Source organism: Chinchilla lanigera, unplaced genomic scaffold (genome assembly GCF_000276665.1).
Source record: "Chinchilla lanigera isolate Chin_1 unplaced genomic scaffold, ChiLan1.0 scaffold00135, whole genome shotgun sequence".
In the NCBI taxonomy this organism is placed as follows: Eukaryota; Metazoa; Chordata; class Mammalia; order Rodentia; family Chinchillidae; genus Chinchilla; species Chinchilla lanigera.
In genome coordinates, this window is record NW_004955536.1 from 730,846 (window position 1) to 754,564 (window position 23,719).

At 50.0% G+C, this 23,719-nt stretch overlaps 1 protein-coding gene across 1 annotated transcript; it reads left to right on the forward strand.

The window, feature by feature from the left end:
* The first annotated feature begins 116 nt into the window (after positions 1–116).
* Plat (plasminogen activator, tissue) lies at positions 117–23,488 on the forward strand. Its single transcript, XM_005410511.2, has 14 exons — positions 117–223; positions 11,296–11,394; positions 12,196–12,238; positions 14,034–14,171; positions 14,518–14,628; positions 14,877–15,051; positions 15,621–15,712; positions 17,373–17,547; positions 18,145–18,230; positions 19,442–19,637; positions 19,724–19,857; positions 20,038–20,178; positions 21,678–21,844; positions 22,631–23,488. Exons 2-14 carry the CDS (start codon positions 11,332–11,334, stop codon positions 22,787–22,789), a joined length of 1,680 nt encoding a protein of 559 aa, XP_005410568.1. The 5' UTR covers positions 117–223; positions 11,296–11,331; the 3' UTR covers positions 22,790–23,488.
* The last annotated feature ends 231 nt before the right edge of the window (positions 23,489–23,719 follow it).

Consider the following 23,719-nt stretch of genomic DNA (forward strand, 5'->3'; position numbering starts at 1 on the left):
CATCAGCGCTGTGAATAATCCAGCTGGCGCCAGGCCAGGCCAGGCCAGGCCAGGCCTACTCCCCCTCCAAGTCCTGTCCACTGGGCACCCTCCCTCGCTGAGCCCGCCCACCAGCCGCCACCCACCCTTTCACAGGGACCTTAAGAGCAGCAGGAGCAGAGCGGAGGGAGCTTGGACCTGGGACACCGTGGCCCTGAGCAGAGCGAGGAAGTGAGCTGTGGTGGTGAGTCCGGGTCTGCACTTTCTGGGCACCATCTCCTCTTCTGTCTCTTTAAGAATTACAGGCAAACCGAGCCAAAGAGGGGACGACTCTGTCACTGAGTCTTGGGAGGACTGGCTGCGGGAATTCATTCTGTATCTGCGGTCCCTCAGCCTTGCTGAGGTGATTGGAGGGGCGTGGTAGCCAGGGAGGGCGGAGAGGAGGAAGCATTCCTCACGGGAGGCCCAGCTCACAGATGCGGGGCAGTGAAATGGGGGCAGTTCTTCTGCAATGCTCCGCAGACAGAGGGTGCCACGGGGACCATGGGCAGCCCCGGGTCGCAGGGTTGAGTGCAGTGTCCTGGCAGGTGGGGCCTGCTGTTGCCTCCCTGGGAGCATGTGAAGCAACTGAGGCCAGGATGCTGGGGGTCCCTCCCCTCCCGAGCCTGACAAACTAGTGGGAAGCACTAGGAAAAAGCAGCCTGACTTTCAGCCGCCTTGCTTTCCCAGTTGGAGTCTGGGTAGAAAAACATCTTGGATCACCACCATTCAGTTTGTCCCGGCTTTCTTTCCAGGGGCCTTGATCAAGTGTGCTGTCCTCTTTAAGGCCTTTTCTACTACAGGGAAGAAAAATAACATTGCTGTCTTTTATCCCTAATGCACTGAACAGGAGCCCCAGCAGGCTCTCTAGAGTTTCACTACTATTTGCATTTTTTTTTTTTTTATTTTAACCTCATAAGAAAGGAGAAAAGCAGAAAAACTTGCCAAGCTCCTAAGTAACTAATGATGAACTTGGGCATGAAAAGTTGTGGCAGCAGTGATTTATTTGGTGGCAGATTTGGAATAATATAGTATTCTCCCAGGGCTGATTGATGACAGAGAAAAAGTGTGTGTGTATGTGTGTATGTATACAATCCCGAGAAGGAACCCAGCAAGGATAGCTGTAACTGAAGCCTCAGAAGGTGACTTCCCCAAAGTCCTCAGGCGTGGTGGGCCAGGCTCATCCTGGGTACAGAACCCAGGGATCCAGGATAAGTCAAGACAGTCAGCAGCGGTGCCAGGGCACACATCCTGGTGAGCAGTCAGGCCAGGATACTGCTGAAACTATCAAGACATAAACAGTTCCTTCACACAACCAATGCATTCTGCCCACAACGTTCTGAGACCAACTTGGGCCTCTGGGTCTTGCCAAAGGCAATGACAGCTGGCCTGTCCCCAGCCTGCCGTCCCCATCTGCTCCCCAGAGCAGCCCCATTTATTTTGTGAGGCTTCTTACCAGACTCCCAGCATCTGCCCTTAGCTGCAGCCTGGGACAGGTGACACAGCCACTGGGCTCCCCAGGGCAGGACTCTGCTTCCCTTTCCAGGGCTCCTGTGCTGACAGCAGCACATGGGACCAGTGTACACCATGCAGCCGGGCACACCTTCAGTGGTGTGGCTTGAGGAGACCCTGCCCACAGATGCTCTTGGTGAGTGTGAGCAGGACCATGGCACACTTGAGAGAGCTCACTGTCCAGGGAGCCCAGTTCCCAACCCACCAGCAGGAGTTTGTTCAGTCGCAGAGTTTTCCGGCAACTTCTGTCCGGAAAGCCTGGTGCTAGCTTGGGGATTTAGAGGCCTTGTGTGGGTAGACTGCTCAGCCCAAAGCTGAGGCAGCAGTAGGCTTATGGCAGTGGTAGTGGACTTAGCTCCACTCCAATTCAAAACCCCTGGACTTTTCTGAGATATCAAGTATCTGAGAGTAAGGTAGAATTTGAGTTTTTAGTTGAAATGTTTAGTTGCCTTTGATTAGTTGACACTGTGCATTTGAAGTTGAAGAACAAAATTTTCTGGGAGTAACTTTCAGCTCTTTCAGTAAAATTTTAGGATGGACACTAGGGATGGCAATATTCTGTTTGCTCCTATCTTGGGCTATTTGTTTTGTACATACAGGAGAAAAGTCTGCGAGGTAAAGCTAAATCCCATACCCCAGACAAATCCCACAACCCAGGTTTTAGGCTATAAACCCCATCCCAGGCAAAGCAGCTCACAGAACAATAATCAAACCCAGTAAGAGTGAGAACGATCTAGATTCATAGAACATTAGATCAGGAGCCAGGTGTGCTGCATGCCTGTAATCCCAGTTCTTGGGAGGCTGAGGCAGGAGTAACATGTTAATATTTTCCCTTACGTGAGTTCGGTTCCCAGTACTGGAGAAAACCAAACCAAAAAAAAAAAAATTTCCCTTAGTTATAGCAGACTAATCAGATCTGTAATCTCCCAAACAAGTGTACAGATAAGGCATAAATAAAAGAGTCAAGTGGTATGATTTTAGGGCTCCAGGAAGATCAAAACCCTCTAGCAGAATTCAAGATTCTCTGGTAGCTAAGACAAAGATCTTCTCTAGGCAGCTGGCCTGTATTTATTTAGTTATCAAACAAAGGAGGGGAATACTGAAGAAAGGTGGGAATCTGAGCAGGACCATTCAAGGATCTTGGAAGCCTGCTCAAGAATGTCTCCAAGTTATACATTATGTTAATTTAGGAGAACTATGTTGTCTTCAAGAAGGTCTTCACAGCAGGAATGAGATGCCTGTGGCTACAGTCTCTATCTACTTAGTTGACGTTGGAGCCAGGTATCCTTAGCTGTGGCCTTATCTTGTCCTTTGAGGCATCAGGGCTTCATCCACCATTATAGGTCTCAGCTGGGACCAGTGACTCACAGAAGTTCACTTACTATGAGTCTGCTTCCCATCTCTAGACAAGGGGCCTAGGCCTTGGACAGACTCACAAGTAAACATGGAAAGCCAACTGCTAATTTAAATCCTGCTCAGAACTGCTTTGTAGCGGTCTCCATCACAGAAGGCTTGTCATGAATTTGAGGCAAGCCTGGGTTACATAGTGAGTTCAAGGCCAGCCTGGACTACCAAGGAAGAGCCTGTCTCAAAAAACCAAAGAAAGAAAATTAGAGCTGGAGACAGACTTAGAGATCAGCTGCCTGGTCCTCCCCTAATGAAGCCACTCGGTCATCTGAGGCCGGCTGCCTGCAGAAGTTGGGGAGGGTCAGACTCAGCTCATGTTCACCTGTAGAATGATGCCATGGCCAGGGTCCAAGGGTGACTCTCAGTTCACAGGGTCAGTTGTCAGGTGCATAGATGTCTACACCATACTCCTGACAGTATACCTGAGGCTTCATGAGTTTTGTTTGGGGATGGACCTAGAAGACCTGATTCTACTTGGAGCCTCTGAAATAATCGCTGCCAACCCCAGAAACCATAGTGTAGACCTTTGTATAAATGCCTTTTCTGTTCAGTGTATTAACTCACAACTAGAAGTTAGGGGATCTACAGTACACTCCCCCAAAACCCCTTCATCCTTAGGACTCTTGGGGATTCCAGACACACTGCCCCCTGGATGAAAGCCAAGGGTGCACAAATCCCACATTTTGCCCACCAAGAGGGGCCTACTCTGAAGAATGAGGGGCTTGGGCCTCTTACAGCACAACCCCTGTCCCCGAGCCATGCACCATCCTAGGGCAGGAGTCTGGCAGGAGCACCCCTTCACTGTTTAACAATCCCCTCTGCTCAGAGGATAGTATATGTTCATGAATCCCAGAAAGCTCACCTGGTAGCCCCTCTCACTGAGGCTGAGTGATGTCTCCTGCCACCCCACTGGGTATGCGTGGCACTGGTCACCCTGTGCCCTGGAGCTGCTCATAGGTCCATCCCTTTCCTCATCCATGAGTCCCTGGAGCATTGAGCCTGAATCACTAGAGCCAGCTCAGCCTGAGTGTGACCGTGCAGGATGTGTGTGTCTGGACCTGCATGTGCCATGAAGAGGACGTTCACCTGAGCAGGGCTGAGGTCTCAGTGAGGGGCAGGATCTGACAGGCACCAGGAGAAGTGAAGGCTTCAGAAAGGGCCAGGACAGGGGGCTGGCTGGGGAAGCTACACCAGGGGCCCAGCGGGCACAGTCTGAGAGAGAAAGCAGACTGGGCACTTGCGCTCTCCTGGCAGCTCTCAGTGTTTTAGCCGCGGAGAAGAGGAATGTATCCTAGTCTGCAGCTGTAGCAAGAGACAGTCTCTGCCACCTGGCTGCAAAGAGAAAGGAAAGGTTTGTGGCTTTTGTCTCTCTGGGAGCCTGGCATGCACAGGATGGCTCTGGCCTCCAAATGTCCCTGTATCCTGAATCTGAAGTGACATTTGAACTCCAGAACATCTCTCTGCTGGTCCCACCTTCTCCCGGAATGTTTGGTATAAACAGGCCTGGACTGGTAGTAAAAAGAATGTTTAGAGTAAGGTTCAAGACAGCACCCTGCATTCAGCAAATGGCAGCCCCTTGAGCTGGGCTGTGAACATATGAAGGGGTGGGATTTTGTCACAGGTCGTTGTGACGTGAACAGATGCACTAAGAAACATGTTTGGTGTCAATGCTGGATGCAGCACTCACACACAGAGCCACACCAGCTGCAAGGTGCTCTGGAGAGATGTTGTGGACGCTGGGGCCCATTGCAGAAGGGCACAGGGGCAGTAAGCACAGTGGACTCTGTGTGCCACACAGAGGCAGTGCCTGGCTTGGCCACCAGAACAAGGCAGCAAGGTGCACAGGATTCATGTGTGATGAAGCACAGGAAGCCAAGGCTTGGGGAAGGAAGTCACCCGCCCAGACACATCCCAAGGTTGTGCTCTGTGCCATTCTGCCAGGGTGCTCTGGTATCAACTTTGAACACATTAAGAATGTCAGAAGAGCCAGGCATGGTGGCACATACCTGTAATACCAGGCTGAGGCAGAAAGATTGCAAGTGAAGCAACTGGGCAATTTAGCAATTTAGCAAGAACTTGTCTCAAAATAAAAAATTTAAAAAGGACTATGGATATAGCTTAGTCCTAGGTTTGATCCCCTGCATCTCCCCCTGCCCCACTAAAGAATATCAGAAGGGCTGGAGCTCTGTGGTAGACTGCATGCCTCACCCAAGCAAGGTCTTAAATTCTACCCCGGTACAGAGAAAAACAAAAACAAAAAAAGGAAGAAAAAAGTTTTAGGATTTTTTTTGAAGAGCGATGTATCATGGCATATATCTGTAATCCTAGCTAACTGGGAGGCTGAGGCAGGAAGATTGCAAATTCAAGGCCAGCCTAGGCAATTTAGTGAAGACCCTATCTTACAATAAAAAATAAAAAGGAGTTTGAGTTAATTCAGTTGTAGAGCTCTTGCCAAGCATGTGGGAAGGCCTGGGTTCCATCCCCAGTACCACCCCACCCCACCCCACCTTCCCGGAAGTCACAAGATAGTGTGTCAGAGACAGTAACAAATAGAAAGTGTTGGATTTTAATTAGGAGAACTCAGAATTCTGGGAATGTGTCACTGGTGAAGCTCAGGTCTGGCATCTATACAAATTAGGTAACGACACCTAACTGATTTAAGGCTGTAAGGGGCTGTGTAATGCAGGGGCAGGCAGGTAGTAGGCACTCAGATCCATCCTGCTTGTGAGTGGTGGTGCTGCAAACAGCGTTAATTTCACACAAAGGCGGTAAAACGCAGGCGAATTCCTGTAATGCTACAATGAAACTTCCTATCTTTACTTCCTGAGTCAAGGGCGTGGAGACCTGGTGGTAGCTTCAGGGAGTGGAATGGAAATGAAGTGCAGCATCTTTGCTTACCAAGACATCTCTTTAGATTAACGCTGGGCCTCCAGAGAAGTTAAAGCCTGACCTTGGAGTTAACATTTCATTGCACTGCTTGAGTTGGCTTTTGCTAGTTGAACTTATTTCTCTTCAGAAGGATCTCAGTTTACTGAGAAAAGGGTCCTTTTATCTTTATCTTGGCAGGAGGCAGGAGAGACTGTTATTTCCTAGTCCCACAACCCATTCTTCCTTTGTCACCTGATAGAGGTTGACTGTGGAGGAGAGGACAACAAACACGCTGGGTGTGGGTCCTTCCAAGGCTAATGTCATCTCCTTAGACTATAGGTCATGCCTGGGGTTTGCAGATGCTTTGGAAATAATCCTGCCCTGATAGGGAGGGTGGAGTTCAGGATTCTATTCTGTTCAGCTCCCTGGAATTGATCAATTTAGATTAGGAAGCCGACTCTGCTCTTCTCCCTGCCTTGTGAAGGAATCCTGTTCAAGAGAGAAGATAAGCAATTTGGCTAGTGGAGGATCACTTTGTAAAGAGTTAAGAATTGCTTAGGCGGTGGCAGTCAGGACTCAGAGCTTGTGGCTCCCATGATCAGCAGCAGCTGCCCACGCGACCCAGCTGGAGGGCAGACTCTGCTTTAACCAAGGTAAGCTGTGAGGGAGACTTCTAGACTCTTCCAAGGCTTTGCTCACTCCAGAACCTCCCCTCCCTTCCTTCGCTCCTCCCTCTCTTTCTCCGTCTCTCCCTCCTTCCTTTCTCCCTTCCTTTCTTGCTCCTTCCATTTTTATTTTAAGATGGGGTCTTGCTAAATCCTTAAGTAGCCCAGGTTGGGCTTGAACCTGCAGACTTCCTGCTTCAGTCTCCCAGAGCACTGTGATTACAGGTGTGAACCACCAGGCCTGGCTCTGCCTCACCTCTTGTCCTGTTCTAGAAATGTGTCTTTGCTCTTGCTGGTTTTTTCCTAGCTTGTTGACATTCATCGGTCTGCGGTTGCTGGTATTGGAGGATGGGAGTGTGTTGTTTCCAGCCAGTTGGCCACTTGGAGACTGACTCTTAGTCAGAGCTTCAGAAAGGTTTTGCAAAGCAGTAGTAACCTAAGGCTCTTCTTTACCACAGACAGACTCAGCGAACCTTGCACATGATGCATAATTTGAGAGCAGTCCCAGTTCACTTTGGTCCTTCCTTGGCCATTTCCATCCTCTTTCAGGCTGCTCATGTTTCTGCCATCCTGCTGGCAAGCTTGTGTTGCCCAGAATCGTAAAACTGGATTGACTGATGACTGCATCTGTACAGTTGCTTTCCCGCAAATCAGGAGTGTCACATGTTCAAGTCCAGCCTGGTCAACTTCTGGAGAAATAAAAAAAGTGCTGCGAATACAGCTCAGTGCAAAGGCCCTGGGTTCAATCTCTAGTACCACAAAACAATAGGGGAGGGGTGAAGAGAGGGAGAGAGAGAGGCAGAGGGAGAGAACACAGCATGTGGGTAAATGCTTCTGAAGTGGTTGTAACCATTTATCCAAGGTCCCCACTGGGACACATGCGCACATTCCTCATCACCTTTCTTCTGACATTGCAGCCCCAGATCCCTGTCCTCGCAGGTCCCAGCCCCCACAGCCCCGAGCCCCTGGCATCTGCATCACTGGGGCTGACCTTGTCTCCAAGCACTGGAGCTTCCATGGCATCTTAGGCCACTCATCTCGCTAGATGAGTTTATCAATTCCTTTCTTGAGAGCAGATATTTAGGAGGGAAGACAGAGAAGAGGGGAGGCAGGCAATACCAAGGGGCTGAGGCCCATGTGGCGTCTCTTCCCTCCGGGACCTTCCTCAAGTCATGTATCACCACCCAGATCAGTCACTGCCTGTGCCATCAGTGGCCCTTGCCCAGGGCACCCTGCAGGAATGAATACTGTGTTCTGGCTGGTTCAATCATCAGCAGACTTAGGGCCTGGCAAGTTGACAGATTCCATAAATTAAAAAAAAAAAACAACACAAAGCACATGGCTTAGCAAATAAAGCACACCCTAGATCGCAAGAGTGTATGTGCAGACATCCTTGTATAGTACCCAAAAGGGCAGGTGTCCTTCGCCCTGGAAAGAGTACATCTCACGGGAGGGCTGCTTATACCAAAGTTGCTTGCCCTTCTTTATACGACTTTCTCCTTACTCTAGAGCAGTCATTTTTTGAAGGTTATTCAGAGAAAACAATAAACAGTCACTGTTGATGTATCTGACAGGACTGTACACAACTCCCAGGCAGGAAAGCCCAAGTTGCCTTGTGAGACAAACATGCACGCCGGCACAGACAAGGCTGCCTGAGTGTGGATGTGCAGGCTAGGCACTGTACAAAGATGCCTAGATCACGTTTGTGATCTAGGGTGTGCTTTATTTGCCAAGCCATGTGCTTTGTGTTTTTTTAATTTATGGAATTTGTCAACTTGCCAAGCCCTAAGTCTGCTGAACTTTACTCACCAGAGATAGTGCCTCTTGAAAAGCTGTAAAAAATCAACTTTGTGTGCTAAGATAGGCCAGCCAGGGCTGGGCTTTGGGTACTTGGAGACCAAAAGCCCTACACTACATCCCTCTTTTCATACTATACTCAGGAGTTCCAGTGCAGCAGTCAGTCCTTCTCCCAGTTGGCCTCTCGGCCTCCCTTCCCTTCTTCCTTCCTTCCCTCCCTCACTCCTTCTTTTCTTCTTACCTACCATCCTTTCTTGCTTTTCTATTCCTTAATAATACTGGGAAACTATAGGTACAGCAAAAGGAAGAGAACATAGGAGGAGAAAATTTCATGTCCGCATTTATGAAGTGAGCTCTGAAAGGCTTCTTACAATTAAACCCGAGCAAGCCCTCCATGCTGGCAACCAGAGGCCGTGACTTCCCGCTGGGTTTAGGGAGTGAGTCTGGCCTGGCCTGTGGGAATCTGGGTCTGAGTCTCAGTTCTGGTATTCACTTTGTTCTGCATTCAGGCCCTATCCTCCACGCCCACGCCTCCAGCAAAGACCAAACAAAGACACACTTTCCTCCCCACACTTCTTCCTTGTTTTGGGCTGTGCAGTTTTTCTGGGACAGGATGACTCATTTCTTTGTCAAGCCCAGTGCCCCTCCAGCCGTGTATGTGGGGGAAGCTTTTGCTGCTGGGCTCAAGGCCCAGGAGGTCAAAGGCCATGGGAGGTAAGGACAGGGTCTCCAGCTCTCCCAAGAGCGCAAGGGGACAATTTGAGTCCTCTCCATGGTTCTCTGGTTGCAATAGGGCTGAACATGGCATACCTGTGGATCTGCACCCCAGCCTGTCCTGCATCCCTCCCCTACTTGCCAGGAAGAGTCAATCCTGGGGAGGGCAGGGACGCAAATGTGGCGAGACTTCACCCTGCAGCTGCCGGGCATCTAAGTTCGTGGTCCATGCAGGTGGACCCAGATTCTCAGAGTGAAACAGTAACTTGGTATTCAGAAAAAAATTCACTGTGGCATGTGGGGTAGTGAGTGGGGGACTGAAAGGGCTGGGTGGTTTGACAGGTGAGGTGGGAAAGAGGAGTTCACTGTCCGTCATTGGTTCATTTACTCATTGCGTAATGAATGCAACTCACTTACTCCTGAGGCCCCAGATGTACAGAGTCCTCCACTCCAGGCTGACCTAGGACTGGCTACAAGCAGAGCCATGGGGAAGAAAACGGAGAATAAGTTTGAGAAAATCTGTTTTAAAGGGCTATAAATAGGGAGTAAAATTTAAAAGGGGAATTTAAGCAGAATTTTGGGAAATCTGGGGAAAGGAGAAATTTGAGGGAAGCTGAGAAAGAAAATCTGAAAAATTCCCTGTAATCAGGAGATGCCACTGGACAGGCTTCTATTCTAGATGGCCTCAGCTGCCCACTTCCTTTCTTCTGGAACCCCAAAGCTGGAGAGTTGGTGGCACAGCTGTCCCAAGTGAGAGGAGGCGCCAGAGTGCCCATGCCTCTGCCCAGAGGGAGGCCCTGGCTACGGGAAAGGAAAGCAGGGTAGGGAAAGCACAGGCCAGAAGCGCCCCCAATACCCTGGCCAGGGGGAGGGCAGGAGAGGGGGCAGGGGGCGTGTCCCCTGCTACTGCTCAACCCCCTGCCGGACTCTCCCTCCCCGGGGCCAGTCACCAGCAGCCCAAGAAGAACCAGCCAGATAGAAATCTCTCCCACTTCATCCATCTCTTGCTGTTTGCATCCTGGCCCTGAAGGGAGCTGCAGCCCTGTGAGCAGCGGGTGGCCTTTCAAAGGGAGCACTTCACAGACAAAGGAAGGCAGCTGCTTGGGGCCTGAGGCTGGGGGAAGGGTGGGAACCACTTGTGACTGAAGGGAAATGAGTCAAGGGAGGAAAGGATGAGAGTGAGAGGCCAGGCCATAGCCCAACACCTGTCCAACTAACCTACTTTCAGCGCCGAGGGCAAGGTGGCAGGAAACCAGGAATTTGGGGCCGAGGAAGATCTGAATCTTTGACCAAAACCAGATACTGCTTCTATTTTGGCAAATCGGGATTTTGCTGGCTCTGTCACAGTTTATAAAATAGGACAGATATTCTGATGGGTAGGTGGGAAGGACTCTGTCATAGAGGGACCAACTATTTGTGGGATAAGGCAGCAATGAGGAAGCAACCCTGTCTGCGAGGGATGCCGAGATGAGCAGGCTGCAGAAGGGTGGCTGGTGTTGGACTTGTGGCTATGCAATCCCTACAGTGTCCTCTGAAAAGGAAGGATGTCTGTGGTTGCACCTAGCCAGCCCCAAGGCAGGAATTCCCTTCCAGGAAACCAAGCCTGTGTCCCTGGGCTGCCAAAAAATATGCCAGAGATGGTGTTGCCCTTCAGTTCACAGACATCCTAGGCAAAATGCTTGTCCACAACCAAAGCACCATCAGAAGAGTGGACGAGCAAGGTGAGATCTACCCAGACAGCAGATACCTTTCAGCTATACTGAGGAGGGGGGACTCTGACCACTACAACGTGGGGACTCTGACCACTACAACGTGGGGACTCTGACAGCTACAACATGGGAACTCTGACCACTACGACATGGGGACTCTGACCGCTGCAACCTGGGGCTCCTCAGGGCCTGGTGCTCTGTGGAGTCACCAGGCCCAATGTGCAAACACCGTAGGAGCCCACTTTTGTTCCAAGCGCAAGTTGTCTGAGTGATAGAGACTGCAGAAGAAAGGTGGTTACAGCTGCAGAGGAAAGCTGTTCTTTAGTGGCTGCAGAGATTTGGCTCGTGATTAAAGTTCTGGAGGTGGCTGGTGGTGACAGCTGCATGGTGTGTGTCCTCAACACCACTGCCCTGCGTACTTAACAGGGATTAAGGTGGTACATGTGTGCTATGTGTTTTATTACAACAGAAATACATGTGCAGTTTTTTAAAATCACCTTCCAAACCCTTGGGTGGAGGGTCCAGCCATGAAAAGTCACAACCCTTGAGTTTTGCTATACCCTCTGCTCCTGTTCCTCACACTTACACTCTTTTTCCTCTTCTAGAAGAACCAAAGGGAGGCTGAGGAAACCGCAAGGAGGATGAGGCAAACGCTCTTGTGTGTGTTGCTGCTTTGTGGGGCTGTCTCCACCCTGCCCAGCCAGGTGCGCGTCCTTGTGTATCTGTGGACCCCGCCCGAGACGGCCCAGTGTGACAATGAACCTGTCCTTTTAGCACCCTAGTGGTGGGAAGGTGTCCAAGAGGGGACATGAGAAGGGGCACAGAGCCTGCTTAGCCAGAGCATGTGCAAACACATCCCCTCTGGATGGGAGGGCTGGGATTCAAGTCCCAGCGCTGGAACCTGGATGCTTATTCTGACTTGAGCAATAGTTCTTACTCCCACTCCCCTGCCTCTGCTTTCTTTGCAATTTTTGGTTTTTTTTTTTAAAGAAAGTGTTTGGATTAACCCACAAAAGCACTTATAAAAGATGCCATAAGCACCTTGAGGTGTATGAGCCAGAAACCTGCCCCCTGCTGCTAGCCAGAAGGTTCGTGCACTTTCCTATAGTGCCAGGTGGGCAACAGAACATCTCCTGTGAGGCTGAAGCAAGGACCCAGGGAGCCACAATGGCACTGTCCAGGATGGTGGCCTGCAAGCATGTGCAGCCATTTGAATCTAAATTAACTAAAATGAAACAAAATTGAAAAGTCAGTCACACTAGCTGCATGTTAACCCCTCCTTGGCCATATGGGATTAGTGGCTACTCTACTGGGAGCACAGATGGGAAGAATTTCCATCTCACAAAATGTTTTCTGGACAATGCTGGGCTAGGAGGAGAGGAAGGGTTAGAGATGAGGCAGGAAACAGCTGGTGCTCTGGGCCAGGACCCCAGGGGCATCTGTCCAGCAGGTCATAGGAGTCTTCTGCTGGTGTGACTGGTCCCCTCTTCCCTCTCTCTCTGCAGAAAAACCATGTCCGCTTCAGAAGAGGAGCCAGGTCCTACAGAGGTGAGAGGAAGCGGTGGTGAGGGGATGGAAACTGGAGGCCAGGACAGGCCATGGGGGCCAAGACATCAGGTTCCCTGGATGAGCAAGGGTTCTTCTTCTCCGTGTGAAGGTGATCTTCAGAGGGGTCTGCAAAGATGCAGCTGCAGACAGACAGTCATGTCCTGAGAGGAAGAGCCAGCTGTTGGGGGTCCCGAAGCTGGTGGAGGCCTAGTGCTCAGCAGCCCAGAGGCCTTGATACACGGACAGAAAACAAGGCCTGTGGAAGACACTGTGCAACCTGCCTAAGGTCAGGCAGGTGCCAGGCCCAGAACCACAATGGCTACTGCTAGGCCCTCACGGGTCCTTGAAGCTGCCAGGTCCACTCAGCCATTGTGAGCTTGTTTCTGTCTCTTCCCACTGATAAAGTGGGGATAACTCACCTGGGCTATGGTCACAGATACAGTGTGGCAAAAATCCCTTTCTAAGGTCCATGGCTAGTGTCGATTTCCATTCAGATTCCAAGGACAAAAATATTCACAGCCCTTGTCTTGATTGAAAGTGCTCTTGGCCCATTTCAAGTCCTGAACTAGCATCCTAGAGCCCTACCCCTCCTTCTCCAGACTTGGCTGGGTCTGGAAGACATCCACCCCACCACCACTTTCTGCAGTACTGGGGATTGGACCCAGGGCCTTCAGACCAAACCATATCCCCAGGTCCCTTTTTTATTTTGAGACAAGGTCTGGCAAAGTCACTAGATTGCCCACACTGAGCTTGAACTTGGCGATCCCCCTGCCTCAGCCTTCCACACTGCTGCGATTACGGGCCTGTGCCACCAAGCCTGACCTCTACACTTTTAAATTGGAATTTCCTCAAAGTCACTCCAGCTCTCACTGGTTTTGCTGATGGAGAGCAGCATCCTGCCAGGGTATCCTGGCCTCTGCAGGCCTCCAGAAGCAAGGGCATTGTCTCCAGGGAGCGTATGTCATGCCTGCCTTAGTTAAAGTGTGTGTGTGTATATGTGTTTTTTAATTGGCATTCTAGTTTGAAAACAGAGAAAGATTAAATATTAGTGGAAGTATTTCAGCTATTTTCATTATATCAAAAATCCTACAGGAAGCAGCACATTTTCTACACATTTTTCAGACTAAAAGATCAATTTTCTCTGTTTGGGGCCAAAAATTACTATGTAATAATACTCATGTGGATAAATAACTTTGATAAGTAGTTATACATGTGTATATTTTCATGCATTAAAATGAAAAGTTACAGTATTGCTTAATACATGTATTTTGAATGATAAATAATGCTTTTAAAACAAGGGCTCACCAGAGGGAGAACAATAAAAGTGGTCTTTGGTAGTAAAACATTAGCTATTCATTCACTTCCAGTTGCATTCCTACAGGACACATAATAGACTATAGCCATCCCTCATGTCAGTGGGGATCAGTTCCAGGACCTCTGGGGTCCTCAAGTCCCCCAGACCCTTGAGTCCTTTATATGAAATGACACAGTACTATATTCCCATAGAACCTATGAATTTCTTCCTGTACATGTCAGATCATTTATAGACTCCTAATACAATGGAAATTCTCTAATACCATGTAAATACAAATGTTATGCAACACTTTGTAGGGAGTGACAGGCAAGCCCATAGGTGTGCAGTGTGGACATGGCTGCCTTAGGCCCAGGTTAGTTAAATCCATAGACACAGAGCCTACAGACACGGAAGGAAGACTGCACGTTGAAAGCAAGCAAAAGATTTTTCTCAGTAGGCCTAGGGGTCAGAGTCTGACGAGGCCAACTGTCTATGTTTCAGTGACCTGCAGGGATGAGAAGACCCAGACGACTTACCAGCAGCATGAGTCATGGCTGCGTCCCCTGCTCAGAGCCAACAGGGTGGAATTCTGCTGGTGTAACGGCGGCAGACCACAGTGCCACTCAGTGCCCGTCAAGGGTATGTGCCCACGCCAGCCCAGGCTCCCAGGTCCAGCTCGAATGAATCTCTTGAGGAGACCTGCAGCTGGGTCTATTGTGGGTGAGGGGAGCAGGCACAGCACACAGGTGCAAACATGGGCACTCAGAACAAGGTCTTCCCTTGCCCAGTCTCAGTTTCCTCCTGTTTGAACTGGGGAGGATGACGGTAGTGTGTGTCATGGGTGACTCCAGGTTTCTGTGAGTTCATGTGTGCAACTGAGCAGAACAGCGGCTGGGATATGGAGTGCACCTGTAAAAACGTCAGTTCTTGCCATCCTCACAGCAGCTTGGAAAGTGACCAGCGTTTCCTTGTCTTCACTCAACAGGCTGCAGCGAGCCCCGGTGTTTCAATGGGGGTACTTGCTGGCAGGCCCTTTATTTCTCTGACTTTGTCTGCCAGTGCCCTGAAGGGTTCATGGGGAAACGCTGTGAAATAGGTGAGTGTAGAGGTGGGGTGTGAAAGGCATGACACTCCTACACCCCAAATCAGCCTGGGTGGGAAAGGAGGCACGTGGTAAGGGCCAGGGCAGGCTGGAGACCAGGAAGGGCTGCTGGAAGGGGAGTCAGGGAACCACAGTGTGGCCCAGGGGGCAGAGACAGGTGCTGCCTGAGGCTGCAGAAGTCCCTTGAGAGCCCTGGGAGTAGCTGGGGTCTCACACACAGGCCCGCACCCTTTCTCCATCAGATACCAGAGTCACCTGCTACAAGGACCAGGGCATCTCCTACAGGGGCACGTGGAGCACAGCGCAGAGCGGGGCCGAGTGTGTCAACTGGAACAGCAGTGTGCTGGCCCTGAAGCGCTACAGCGCACGGAGGCCGGGTGCCATCAAGCTGGGCCTTGGGAACCACAACTACTGCAGGTGAGGGCCACCCTCCCGCATCTTCTGGCTTCTGGAGGGTGGAGGGGAAAAGACCTGCATCCCACCAGGAAGGTTCTCTAGAGAAACAAGCAATGCGGCAAACAGACAAATGCAGAGGCTGGTCCCACCGTGGTGGTGCCTGAGGTCTGTGCAGAAGCCAGCAGGCCAGAGTTTCAGACAGGTGTGGAGAGGTCACCTCAGGCCCAGTCTCCCAGTGTTTGCTGGGAACGTCTGGCTGTCTAAGCCTGGGGACTGACTTCCGAAGGCCCACCCATGTTACCAGGGATAATCCTACGGTATTGCAGATGCTCAATACAGCCGCAAAGAACCTTCCCAGCAACATTTGGTATTGACCTGTCAATGTGGCCTGGCCACAGTGACACACAGGGCCGACTCTTGTCCCCCTTTGTCATTTTGGCACCCATGTTCATTTCCTTCAGCCACACAAAGACAACTAAGTCATGCTTAGCCCGCAACACACAGTTTCCCTCAGTGAGTATGCAGAGGCCTGGGGCCCGAGAGGGAAGCTGCAGATTTAACCTTCCTGACCTCCTTGGCTGATTTTACAGAAACCCAGACAAGGACTCAAAGCCCTGGTGCTATGTCTTTAAGGCAGGAAAGTACACTTCGGAGTTCTGCAGCACACCAGCCTGCTCCAAGGGTGAGTGACAGCCACCCTCCTGCCCCTGTGCTTTCTCGGGAGAGGCTTCGGGAGCACAGGGTTGACAGTCCTAAAACTGAGGTGAGGAAAGAGTTGGCTCAGAGTTGCTTGTTAGGGCTGCAGGGGGAAGAAATAAACGCAGGTCCTCACCCAGCTTGACCTCTGGTTGTATGTTGGACTTTGCGCTCCTCTCTCCAGCCCTCTGACCTTCAGTGTTCTCACCTAGAGGAGAGAGTGGGGCTGAATCAGTTGTTGCCAGCCCTTTTTGAGAATGAATGGATATTCTTTTCGCATTAGTGGGGCGCTCTCTCTCTCTCTCTCTCTCTCTCTCTCTCTCTCTCTCTCTTTCTCTCTTTCTCTCAAAATTTTTAATGTGAAATAATTTTCCAAAATGAAAAAAATGCCAAGTTTAAAAAGGCAGTATGGGGGTTGGGGATTTAGCTCAGCGGCAAAAGCGCCTGCCTGGCAAGTGCAAGGTCGTGAGTTCGGTTCCCGGTACCGGAGAAAAACCAAAAAAAAAAAAAAAGGCAGTATGAATTCAGTGGGGTGTTCAGTAATGATTATGCCTTTTATCACAACAGGAGAAAAGATTTTTAAGTGCCACACAGAAAAATAAGGTGCATTCAGTCTGTAGGTCTGCAGGTAATGCTGGTGCAACTGTGAGTAAAGTACATTGAAAGCTGGGTCTGCAGTTTTCTTGACAACTGACTCTTGACAATTTTAAAGCATCCTCCTTACCCCAAGGATTTGGTCAGATTTGGAGGTACAGTTTGAGAGCCTTTCTACTTAAGGCATTTGTGTGGAGAGGTGTAGCCTGTCAGTTTCAAGTGGGAGAAAAGAGGCAAGGACAGGGCAAGTAGATAACAGTAGGTGGCACTCTAGGGCTCATCTTCCGTCTCCCAAACCCATGAGTCTTTCATAGCACTGGCAGACAAAATCTGGGAAAACTGGACCTGCAACTACTGAAGGCCATGCAACCATCCAGCACAAACAGGAAACTCCTACTCACATTCAAAGAGGCTCAAAAGCAAGCACCACAGCGGTGACCTCAATAGCCAGCCCCTCAGGACCTCTTGCGCACAGTACCCAGGAAGCCAAGTCTCTTGATGGAAGCTGGTACCTGACATGAAGTCTGTGTCAGCTTTGTGTCACTATAGTACTTTCTGAAAGAATCATCTTTTAAAACGGAAAAGATGAGTGTGGCTCACAGTTTTAGAGGTTTAGTGAGTCCTTTGCTTTGTTCTTGCGGTAGCACATCATGGCAGGAACAAGTGCTAAGGCAAAACTGTTCACTTCATAGCCAGAAAGGGGAAGAAAGGGAGACACAATCACCTTCAAGGACATGCCTTCAGTGACCTAAACACCTCCCAATAGGCCCCACCTCGTAAAGGTTCTACTACCTCCAACAGCACAGAACTGGGATCAAGCCTTAATTACACGGGCCTTTGGGAGACACTTAAGATCAAACTGTAGCAAAACTCACTTGTCATCTCTAGATAAAAGTGCTTGAAGAGAAAAGGGAAACTGGAGAGGCCACACCCTTCTCCATGGAGGAGTGACCACCTTATATTCCTAGGCCAGGACCTCCGCCTCAAACCCCAACTTGCCTACTTCACCATTTGACTGGTCTTATTTCAGCTTGAGATTTCTTTTGTTCCAGGAAAGAATGAAGACTGCTACTTTGGGAATGGGTCAGCATACCGTGGCACCCAGAGCCTTACCACGTCCGGTGCCTCCTGCCTCCCGTGGGACTCCGTGATCCTGAGGGGAAGGGGTTACACCGCATGGAGGTTCAACTCCCAGGCTCTGGGATTGGGCAAACATAATTACTGCCGGTGCGTAGCCTGGCATCAGAGGGGTTCAGGCCTTGGCAGAGAGATTTGGGGAGTGAGATGGGAGAGGATTTAATGCTGAAAGTATGTGAAAGGTCCAGTGGGCGTGGGGAGGAACTGAGGACATTATGTAGGCTCTACCTTTTAGAGCTTTCAATGATGAATAGCTGGCTGCAGCATGCGAGTCCTAGGTCATCACCACTGCTCCAGGCCAACCTATTCATTTTCTAGAATAAGATTTAGTTTTGAAAAGATCCCCAGTGTTCTTGTGCTGACCCAGGTCACAGGTCCTGCCCAAGACCATCAGTCCCTTTCTGTGCCCCATGACACTCTTACTGCAGTGTGCTGTAAAGGTTTCTTCATAGAGCAGCTCCTAGTTCCTCCCAATACCCCTATGAGATGAAAGCATGTTTCTGATAGAAAAGCAAGATCAAAGGGAAGTTTATTCCCCTGTGCTTGGGGACTGCTGGAGTTCCACTTGGGGTCCTCTTCCCCAGCCAGATGTGTGCCATTGGTTGACTGAGCCTTGTCCCACCCTCCTGTGGCCTGTGATGTGAGTGAAAATGTGCCTGGAAACCTTAAAAGTCCCTTCTCACCTAGGAACCCAGATGGGGATGCTAAGCCCTGGTGCCATGTGCTGAAGGACCGCAAGCCAACCTGGGAATACTGTGATCTGCCCCAGTGCTGTAAGAGTGGCCCTTGGGTACCTCCCTGTGCCTAGTCTCACTTCACCACTGTTCCCTGAGCTGCCCTCTGTGACCCCACACTGTTCTGTTCAGACTATGCAAATGTCAGGCTTCAGGGACCACTCCGGGTGGGGAGAGGCTTCAGTGACTCACGCAATAGTGGGCAGAGATGCTCTGGGCAAGGGTTCAGGGGTGATAGGGAGGTGCCAAAAGAAAAAGAGCCCACTGATTCCCTCAAAACTTCCTGTCTGGATGGCTCTCTGGAGAGGACTGCACTGACGGATAAGGAGAGGGAGGAGATCTTGCTTATGTGGCTGCTTAGAGAAGATGGTGATTTTCATATTTGCTCGATCCCCAGTGAAATTAGGTAATGCGCTCTCAGAAGTCATGCATGGCCTGCACAGGCTCCCTGGGCTCCTAGAGGCAAAGCTGTAGCCTGTCCCATCTCTAAGGATTGCACTTCCACTGTGAACTCTTCCATATTTCTTGCAAAATCCATTTATCACAGGGGAGCTGAGTTACAGTAAGGGATGGGAGACAGAAATTTCAAGTCAGCAAATTCTCAAAAGAAACTTTAGTTTGGAAATTGCCCCAGAATAAATAACTCAGTTCCTGTGAACACAGAGATGAGCCAGGATGTTCTGAAGGAATGCAGGGTCTGGCTGGGTGAGGAACACATGAACTCTTGGTTAACTCCCAGCTGAGGTCACCAGTGATGAGGCCTCCGGAGCTCTGCCTGGGGCTTCCCTAGGGAGGCACCCTCTTCCTTTGCAGAAGTGAACTTTCTGAAAAGGGGATGGGAAGGTTGGGTAGATGTAAAAGAAATATGCACATGTTCCTCACCTGGGAGTTCACAATACTTCATTATTTTTGGTGAGGAGATGCCTGAAAGAAAAAAAAAGAAAATGAAGCATAGCAGAGAGAGACCCATGGTGGGAGTCAAAGGGACCACCTGGGTTCTCTTCCAGATGCCACTGTGATCTTGGGCAAAAACTTCTCCGCCTCCCTGACAGTCAGGTTGGGAGGGATAAAGGCAGTGCACACACATTACCCAGCGTGGTGTCCACTGCATAAGTGAAAGTCATGTTTCTTATGGCGTGGAAACTGATCTATCCCTCTGGACTGCCTGTGGAAGAGTCATGGCCCAGGGAGGAGAGTTGGCCCAGCAGGCCTGGTCTGAGCTCCCTCTCTGTCCGCATCCCCACCCCCAGCCACCTGCGGCCTGCGCCAGTACCAGCGGCCGCAGTTCCGCATCAAGGGAGGGCTCTACGCGGACATCGCCTCGCACCCCTGGCAGGCCGCCATCTTCGTCAAGAGCAGGAGGTCGCAGGAAGACCACTTCCTGTGCGGGGGTGCGCTCATCAGTGCCTGCTGGGTCCTGTCTGCTGCCCACTGCTTCCTGGAGAGGTAGGGGCAGGGGAGGCGCTGGCCCGGAGGCCTTGGGGCAGGGGTCTCACAGCAGAAACAGCGTTCTAAGGCCGTTTCTCTCTTAGGTCTTCTCATCACCTTCGGGTGGTCTTGGGCAGGACATACCGGGAGGTCCCTGGAGAAGAGGAGCAGAAATTTGAAGTTGAAAAATATATCCTCCACAAGGACTTTGATGAGGACACCTACGACAATGACATTGGTAAGACCTCACGATTTCCTGCCCATTCGCACTCCAGAGCACACAGAACCCCACGCATGCCCACTTGCACAACTGTTCACGCGCGCATCTCTCCTCCTCCACCCTGCGCGCCGCCCCGGGGCCAGCCGGAGGGGCACCTCCCCGCTCACCCTCGCGCTCCCCCACCCCTCTCTCCCCCAGCCTTGCTGCGCCTGAGGGCGGACTCCCGGCACTGTGCCCAGGAGAGCAGCGCCGTCCGCACAGTCTGCCTCCCGGACGCTGACCTGCAGCTGCCCGACTGGACCGAGTGCGAGCTGTCCGGCTACGGCAGGCACGAGGCGTGTGAGTGGAAGGGTCCCGGCGGTCCTGGCTGTCTGCAGGGCGCCGGGCATGTGGTGGTTGAGCAAATGGGAGAAAGGCTGGTCGCAGGAGCAGGCACTGTACTGAGTAAATGCGAGTGAGGTCCCTGCCTCCTTGCTTGTGAGGAAAAGGCGAAGGCGAAAGCCTGAATGTGCAAGTGTTGGGAAGAGCTTGAACTCCGAGAAGGTTCCGTATAGTGGTGATGGGTGTGAGTTTTGGATGCTGGAGCCATGCAGGTCTAAGTTCAACTCCTGTAGCTGTATCTTGATTACCTGTGGGCCCTTGGAGGTGTTCATTAATTTTGTTAAAGTAACAATACCCAAGATAAATCAACTTAAAAAAAGGGCAGTTTTAAGGGCTCAGCGTTTTGGGGTTTTAGGTCTGTGGGCCTGTGGCAAAGTGGGTCATCTTGTAGCACAAGAGACTGCTCACCTTGTGTTGGCCAGAAAAGTAGGAGAAGCCAGACATGGTAGCATACCCCCAGGACCTGGAAGTTCAAGCCTAGTGTGGACAACTTGGCAACTTAGCCAGATCCTGTCTTCTCACAGAAAAAACACACAGAGCTGGTGATGTAACTCAGTGCGAAGGCTCGGGTGTCAAAGTATGTGTGTGTGTATCTGGAAGGATCCCAGGATCCCCAGTGACCACCAGTCCCTACCTCCTCAAGGCTCCATCACTTCCCAGTATCACCTCAGGCTGGGAGCACGCCTTCCACACCAAGCTTTAGGGGATCCTCAAGATCTAAAATACAGTACTAGAACAGTCTTCTTGTTTTTGTTTGAGATAGGGTCTCGCTATGTTGCCCAGGCTGGCCTTGAACTGGTGCTCTGAACCTGTCGCAGCTGAGTACCTAGGATTACAGGCATGAACCCCACACCCAGCTGGGCCATTAATTCTGTATTCTATTTTATTTTATTTTATTTTGTCTTTTTGAGACAGGGTCTCGCTATACAGTTCAGCCTGGCCTTAAGCTCACTTTGTAGCCTAGGCGGGCCTGGAACTCGCAACGATACTCCAGCCTGAGCCTCCCAAGTGCTGAGATTACAGGCATGCACCACCATGCCCGGCTAATTCTGTATTCTAAACAGCCCCAAGCCTGCTTCCATAGTGCTAAGGGGGACACCAAGCTAGCTCCTTACTAGATGATAGGATTAAATGAGATAATATGCTCTGAAACTGGTGATCCTGCCTCCCAGGGAACATTCAGCATGTCTGGACACTTGGGGCTGTGACCTCTTTGACAGAAGGCTGACACTGGCATTCATGAGTGCAGCCAAGGAGGCTGCTAAGCACAGTGCACAGGACAGTCCCAGCCACGAGAAGCCCTCTGGGCCCAGTGTTGCTCCTGCTGCTATTGTGAAACTCTGCACTGAACCCAGTAACGTTGCATATGCTTGATAAACTTAGCTGTTACTAGAATTTTTGGTTTTCCTTCCAAGTAACTTTCCTACAACTGTAAGACACGCCCCCCTCTCTTCTAGCTTCTCCTTTCTATTCTGAGCGATTGAAGGAGGCTCATGTCAGACTGTACCCACCCAGCCGCTGCACATCACGACATCTGTCTAACAAAACCGTTACAGAAAACATGCTGTGTGCCGGAGACACTCGGAGTGGAGGAAACCAAGTGAACCTGCACGATGCTTGCCAGGTGAGCATGAATGTCCCTCTGTGCTCCTTCCTGTTCAGATACAAAGCACAGAAAGAGGGTGTTTGGTCTCTTATACTTTGTCACTTCCTGCCTTTTTGTTTCTTTTTTCTTTTAAAAATTAAAAAACTGACAAAACAACAACGAAGACAAAATCAAAACAACACAAAAACAACAAAAATGATACATGACCTCAAAACAAAATGATAGAAATTTACAGTGGTTGCTACATTACATACTGTTATCATTTGCTGCCTTTTGCCTTCCATGGATTGTTTCTCCTCTGCAATGCTCCTCTGCCATGCCACACCTAGACACACAACAGTTGGCAAGCGGTAGTCAGTTATCCTATCAGTGCTCAGGCTAGACCCCAAGACCTTGCATACAGTAGCATATACTAGACAACCCAGCACTGAGCCATTATCTCAGGAGACACTATCAGATTTTCAGGGCAGGGATGGTGAAGCTATGGCATGTGTGTTACTGTGTTTTCCTTTTAAGACAAAATATGTTAATGTGTGAGTTGTTTTTTCTAAACTAAAACCTTAGTGTTCAGGTTTAATTGCAGTATTAGCACTTTGTGATAATAAGTGAGTTTTGGCTTGAAGTTTGGCACTCGGTCTCTGAAAGGTTCACCATCATCACCCTAGAGGATCAAGATGGCAGAGATAAAACCTTTGCCTTCTGAACTAAGTATTCTGAAGAATACAACTTACCACTGCAAACAGCAACCCTAATGTTCTCCTACTCCACTGTTTGTGAACACTTACCCTGTCGTGTCTTTTGCAGGGTGACTCAGGAGGCCCCTTGGTGTGCATGAAAGATCAGCGCATGACTCTGATTGGCATTATCAGCTGGGGCATTGGCTGTGGGCAGAAGGATGTTCCAGGTGTGTACACCAAGGTCACTAATTACCTCTCATGGATTCAAGACAATATGCAACCATGACCAAGAACATCCAGCTCCTGAACTCAAAGGAGATCCTGCCTTCTTCCTGTTGCACAGACGCTGCAAACACCAAGTGCTTCTTTATGCCAGTTTCTCAACAAACCACCAACTGTGGCAGGGAGGAGAATCAACAGGAGAGAACAAGTGTAACTTTTTTTAGAAGGTTTTAGGGACTGAGGTCTGACTTGAAAATGTATTGTGTTAGGTGAGAAGATAGGTCAATAAATGCTACCCTCTTCTGCAATCCAGCAGGCAGGAAAACCTGGCCTCATCACGGGTCATGAGCACTGGAGCTGGGACCTCAGAGGAAAGCAGACCTCAGTAGTAAGAAATGACCTGGTCCCCCCGGACAGGAGGACTGCCTTAGAACTAGCATGTGTACTTATAGTTATAGGAGAGCCAGGGAAGTCTGAATGAGGGATGGGCTGGCTGGCCAGTTCACGTTCTCCAAAGCCACCCTCAACCGAGTATTTTCCTTCCACTTCCCACTCACTCCACACTCTAGAGAGGTATTCCTTATGTGTACAGTAGAACTCTTTCTTTATAAAATGGGAGAATTATATCATCTTAATAACTGATGAGCTAGACTCTAGCATATTTATATTGATCCATTTTAGTTTTTACTTTCTATTGCCACAACTTTGTATTATACTATACTTAAATAATAAATTCAGATATATTTTTCACATTGTTCTCAAATCAGAGTGGAACTTTTTTGTTACAGACACAGGACCTATAACTGACTTTCTCTTGCTATTCATGTTTACATTTTTTGAACATTTGAAGTATTTCCTTTCAATGTGTGTGGACTGCCTGCTGCCCACAAGGATATGTGCTAGTACTGTGGACAGTCAGGGCAGGGGAGAAGGGGAAGCTTGCTGTGAGGCGAGCACAAGGCATTGGCAGGAAAAAGTGAGGTAGGACGGACAT

Excerpts from the sequence above, each read along its gene's own strand:
- Plat (XM_005410511.2), top strand. The coding sequence starts at position 11,332 with ATGAGGCAAACGCTCTTGTGTGTGTTGCTGCTTTGTGGGGCTGTCTCC. Across the intron at positions 19,638-19,723 it reads GCCCACTGCTTCCTGGAGAG|GTCTTCTCATCACCTTCGGG; the intron begins GTAGGGGCAGGG and ends TTTCTCTCTTAG. Across the intron at positions 21,845-22,630 it reads ACCTGCACGATGCTTGCCAG|GGTGACTCAGGAGGCCCCTT; the intron begins GTGAGCATGAAT and ends TGTCTTTTGCAG.